The sequence below is a fragment of the Leptopilina boulardi genome, unplaced genomic scaffold (assembly GCF_019393585.1).
Source record: "Leptopilina boulardi isolate dan_hultmark-lab unplaced genomic scaffold, ZJU_Lbou_2.1 LbouV2_40, whole genome shotgun sequence".
NCBI classification, from domain to species: Eukaryota; Metazoa; Arthropoda; class Insecta; order Hymenoptera; family Figitidae; genus Leptopilina; species Leptopilina boulardi.
Window position 1 is genome coordinate 1152726 of NW_026137974.1, and position 6156 is coordinate 1158881.

At 25.1% G+C, this 6156-nt stretch overlaps 1 protein-coding gene across 1 annotated transcript; it reads left to right on the top strand.

Moving 5' to 3' along the window:
- The first annotated feature begins 2885 nt into the window (after positions 1 to 2885).
- Positions 2886 to 6156, top strand: LOC127289268 (complement factor H-like). The gene is made up of 8 exons (XM_051317101.1): positions 2886 to 3208; positions 3302 to 3664; positions 3767 to 4140; positions 4267 to 4330; positions 4454 to 4651; positions 4845 to 5176; positions 5392 to 5455; positions 5583 to 6156. The coding sequence occupies exons 1-8, from the start codon at positions 2965 to 2967 to the stop codon at positions 5834 to 5836; spliced, it is 1893 nt and encodes a 630-aa protein (XP_051173058.1). The 5' UTR covers positions 2886 to 2964; the 3' UTR covers positions 5837 to 6156.

The window sequence follows — 6156 nt, forward strand, 5'->3', positions numbered from 1 at the left end:
TCTAAGTTTTATTTTCCTTCAGTACCTGAGAAGGTTGACAAAATTAGTCAAAAAAAAAAACGTTGTATTAACTTTTTTGGAACATGATAATATAAAAATTACCGATATAGAATTCTACCTTACCGACTGATGATAAAAACATTTTTTTTTTGGAAAATGCTAATATAAAAATTATCGACATAGAAATCTACCTTACCGACCGTTAATAAAGAATTTTTTTTGGAAAATGCTAATATAAAAATTACCGACACAAAAATATACCTTACCGACTGATGGTAAAGACATTTTTGGAAAATGATAATATAAAAATTACGGACATAGAAATCTACCTTATCGACTGATGGTAAAGCCATTTTTTGGAAAATGATAATATAAAAATTACCGACATAGAAATCTACCTTACCGACTGTTAGCAAACAATTGTTTTTTTGTAAAATACTAATATAAAAATTATCGATATAGAAATCTACCTTACCGACTGATGGTAAAGACATTTTTTTGGAAAATGATATTATAAAAATTACCAATATAGAAATCTACCTTACCGACTGATGGTAAAGACATTTTTTGGAAATTGATAATATAAAAATTACCGACATAGAAATTTACCTTATCGACTGATGGTAAAGAATTTTTTTTTTGGAAAATAGTAATATAAAAATTACGGACATAGAAATCTACCTTACCGACTGATGGTAAAGACATTTTTTTGGAAAATGATATTATAAAAATTACCAATATAGAAATCTACCTTACCGACTGATGGTAAAGACATTTTTTGGAAAATGATAATATAAAAATTACCGACATAGAAATTTACCTTATCGACTGATGGTAAAGAATTTTTTTTTTGGAAATTTTAATGTAAAAAATTACACCTGATGATTTGTTGAAAAAAATTCCTTACGTTGATGCAGAAGACATTTCTGATGGTGTTATGTATGCTTTATCTACTCCACTTCATGTTCAGGTAGATAATATTTAAAATATTGTTAAATTTATAAAAATTATTAAAATTAAATTATTTAAAATAAATTTTTAATAAAAATTGTTAACAATTATTTTTAATTAATATTAACTTATTTGTTACAGATAATGGAATTGACAATTTGTCCAGTTCAAGGATATGAGCGTAAATAATGAAATTGCATTGCTGATATGTATATATATCTACAATTTAAAATATAATTAATTAATTAAATTGCAAATAAATTAATAATTAATTATTTCAATTATAAAAATTTTGAGCATTGTAAAATCAGCTTTATATGTCGATCAACTGAAAATGTAAAAAACTATAAAAAACGAAAGTTATGACGATTATCTTAAAATGCAATATGATTTATTGAGGTTGAATAAAGTGTGTGGTAATAATCAGTTATTTTTAAATAAAAAAAAATGTATCTAATTTTCTTAAATAAGTTAACCTTGGTACGACAGAGCTCATTTCTTTTTTTTTTGTAAGCCCTTGTATATAAAACGACTAATATTTTTTTTATTAACCTCAACATACTTTCTTTATAGGTATATATATATATATATATTTTCCTTAACATCTCCAAATTTAAAGCATCGACTTATAACCTTACTCGGAGTGATCGATATCATCATCTTAATAATAATAATTATTAAATTATTTTTATTATTTCTAATTAAAATTGCAAAGTAAAAAGCAATTTTTAAGAAAAGTAGAAAATTTTAAAATCGTAAAAAGTGGGTCGTTTCTCACTGCTGGGGTATGATCCATGCACACAATTGGTAGAGTATCTTACCGGCAATAAGAAGGTTCTGGGATCATACCCCAGCAGTGAGAAACGACCCACTTTTTTAAGAAACCATGTACAAAAAATATTTGTACGAGTTTCGTACATAAAAATTTGACTGTTAGTCAATTAAATTTCTACCTTATCAGATATGATTAGGTTAATGAAATACGTAATAGGAGATACCTATTTACCATCTTAACTATTTTTTAAATATTTAAAATTCAACTATACTTAAATTTTATAACAGAGAAAATGAGTGAAAATTTTTTTTAACATTACTTTTTAATACTTTTTAATATTTTTACTATGTATACATATCGCTCATTGTAAAATAATGAAATAAAAAAATAAAACTCATGATAGTTGTATCATTACTGAGGAATTTTTTTTTTTTCATATGTTTGAAAAATTGTTTCAATAATCTTTTTACGATTTTAAAATTTTCTACTTTTCTTAAAAATTGCTTTTTACCCTGCAATTTTAATTAGAAATAATAAAAATAATTTAATAATTATTATTAAGATGATGATATCGATCACTCCGAGTCAGGGTATAAGTCGATGCTTTAAATTTGGAGATGTTAAAGAAAATATATATACCTATAAAGAAAGTATGTTGAGATTAATAAAAAGAATATTAGTCGTTTTAGAGAGACTAACGTGAGAGTGATTCATTTAAATTCTACCTTATCAAATATGATTAGGTTAATAAAATTCTTAATAGGAGAAACACAATTACCATCTTAACAACAATATTAAAATTCAAAAACAAAATTACCATCCTTACTATTTAAAAAATAAATGGTACAAACTTGACAATTAATAAACTATTGAAAAATTAATTTATTTAAATTCATAAATTTTATAAAAATATTATATTGATAATAATTTTTAAAAAGAAATTTTTTCTTTTTAAAATCGTGAGCAAGAAAAAATTTATAATAAAATATGGAAAAATTTTAAAATCGTTAAAAATATATGACACAAAAAGCTATTTGTGATTAGAGACTTTAGAAAAATAAAACTTTGCAATCATGTTGAAACTATAAGGAATTTTTTTTTTTTTTTAATACTATCATGTCTTAAAAATCATAAACATGAAAGAAGATAAGGTAAACGCATAAAAAAAGCTGTGCAATTTTAGTTGGAATTTATTTTTCAAGACGTTCAGTAAGAAAATTGACAAACAAAGTCAAAAAATGGATTTTGATCGTAATAAATTGATTCTTACAATTTTCATCGCATTATTTATTCCAAATGTACAATCCTCTACAGAAACTGAATTAAAATGCGAGCCACTGGAAATAAGAAATGCACAATTTGTTACACTGGAAAATTATAACAAAGGGCTCGTACTTTGCAATGATTTTCATGTACTACAAGGAGATTCTACTCTAACTTGCATTAATGGAAAATGGAGTGGTGAACGACCCATATGTATTCGTAAGTATTTCACGATTTTTATATATACTGTATATATTTTAATAAACGTTAATTCTATTATCAAGAAATAATTTTAATATGAAAATTACACAGCTTATACGTGTTTGCAAACATCCGAAACGTATTATTACATCGATAATGGAATGACAGAAGATAGAATAATTGGTAACGATGGACAAGTTTTTGTTGAATATAAATGCAATAAAAATTATACATTGATAGGAAAAAATTGGGCAGTATGTATAGATGGAGAATGGTCAAATCTACCACCTCAATGTAAATTATCGGAAAATCTCAAATGTCCAAAATATATTTTTGAACATGGACAAATTGAACTAAATGACGAAGGTAATATTGGGACATTAACCTGCGATTTAAATTATATCCTTACTGGAAATTCAACAATAATATGTAGAAATGGAATATGGAAAACAAAACATCATCCCAAATGTACTGGCAAGTATTTTTTCTATTGAAAAAATATCTACAAAAAAGAGAATTAATAATTTCCTTTTACTTTTTCGATTACGTTGTTCATATTGTTTAAAATTTTTGCAGCAAATGAACTTTCATTGTTTCTAACTTATTACATTGAGTGTAATAGTATTGCAGAACGTTATTTTCATATTGAAAATGGTGGAGCTTTTATTGAAGATCAACCATATTCAGGACTTACATTTTATAGAAATTATTGCAACATAAATTACACATTGATTGGCGAAAATTGGTCAATGTGTATAAATGGAAAATGGTTAAATGATCCACCTCTATGTAAATTAACAAAGGAACTAGAATGTCCTCCATTTTATTTTGAAAAAGAATATGTTACATTCAATAAGTATGGCAATGAACTATATGCAATAATAGTATGCAATGAATTTTCTTATTATACTGATAATGAAAAAATACCAGAAAATTTTAATCCAGCTATTGTAAGTGTATTTTAATATTTAAAAAAATTTCCAAATTATTGTTTCTTTTATTTTTTATTTGTATATTAAAAATTGGATTTATTTTCATAAAAATGTGATTTATCGAAAATATTTTTAAATCCGCAGGGAGTGAATAAATGCATTAATGGAACTTGGGGCATAGATATAGAAAATGGCGACCCTTGCCTACGTAAGTAATTTTTTTTTTTCCATTTCGTTTAAAAGTAATTAGAATAGGAAAAATTCAAACCAAACTTCACCTGCATTTCCAGGACATTTGTTGTTCCCACATTTCATGAAATTTATTTTGCAGCTATGGAATGTGATACTACAGTTGAAAATGGACGAGGTTCAGTTTCTAAATCGTTCATGTCAATGAAATTGTATTGTAATACAAATTACGAGCCTATTGTAGATGAAATATTAAACTGCAATCCATCTACTGGTAGATGGCTTCCTTCATATAGTTTTGTACCATTTAAAAGTAGAAATGCAATTACCAACTGTTATCGTAAGTATTTCTTCTATTTTTGTTAATTAATGATTTAATATTTAATGAATGCTTAAAAAAATATTAAAACAAAATCATTGCATACGTAAATGTAATCGCAACAATATTTACATCGTCGATTTTGATAAAGCTGAAAAAATATTAAATTTTATTTTCGTTTATTTGAAATTACATTTAAATTAAAAAATTTCAGATCATAATTGCTTAAGAAATTCTACGTTTTATAATTTATCAAATGGATATGTAGAGAAAACTTTTCCTGACAAGAAAACGGTTACTTTAAATTATTATTGCAATAAAAATTATACACTGATCGGAGAACAATCAGTAACTTGTGATGATGGAAAATGGTTGAAAACACCACCTCAATGTAAATTAACAAAAACACTGAAATGTCCACCGTTCAAATATGGAAGTTCAAGTGTAACATTTTTGGAAGTTGGCAATATTGCTAGAATAAATTGCGATGATTCTAGTAGTTTTTTAAGAACAATAGAAATGACAGAAATCCGAGAAAACTTATCTGTAAGTAAAAAAAAAAAAATATATATATATATGTATATAATTTTGTTTTCAAAAGATGATAATCAAAGTGTTTCAAACAAATCACTCTCTGAATGTATAAATAAATAAAAATTTCAAAAATTAACATAATATTTATTGGATATAGGAGACAATTTTTTTTAACGATTTGTATATTCACCTTTCATAAAAATGTTGCATGAAATTATTTTCCATAGATGGGAGAGCGACGATGCATTAATGGAAATTGGACAGGTGATGTTAATTACAAAAATTGTGAACGTAAGTATTTGTCAAAAATTAAATTTCAAAAATACAATAACAGACTCCAAGGAACCCTCCCGAATATAACAATTTTTAAGGGAATAAAATGAATTATTAATATATTAATTATTATTTTTATCCGCAGGTTGTGTACAAATAAATGTGGATAATGCAATAACAGTGAATGACGACTGGGATACGACAATGACAATATATTGCATTTCAAAACATATGCTTGAAGGAGATTCAAATTTCATTTGTCGTCGTAATATTTGGGTACCTTCTACGAGTGATGGAAAATTGATTGTTAATTCTAAAAAAAAATTTCCACCTGTTTGTAAAGATCTGTTTGATAAGTTTGTTGTTGATTCTCTTAACAAACCATATCGTAATGGATAGCATAACTATCGGCATATATTGAAATCTATAAGATACGTGTATAATTTTAATGTGCCAACATGGCGGCCGCAGTGTAATACATTAATAAAAACAAATTTAAATGTTGTTTTTCCTGTTTTTGAAATATTATTTAATTCATTAATGTTAAGAAAAAATGAAATATTTTAGAAACAAATAAAATTACTGTATTTCTGAACTTATCAAAAGACATCTACTGTAATTCCGCATCCAACGAGTCCTATATATGAAATATTGTATGGATTACTAACAATTTACTAATCCAAAATATTTATATTAATAAAATTAGACTTTTGTCTTTA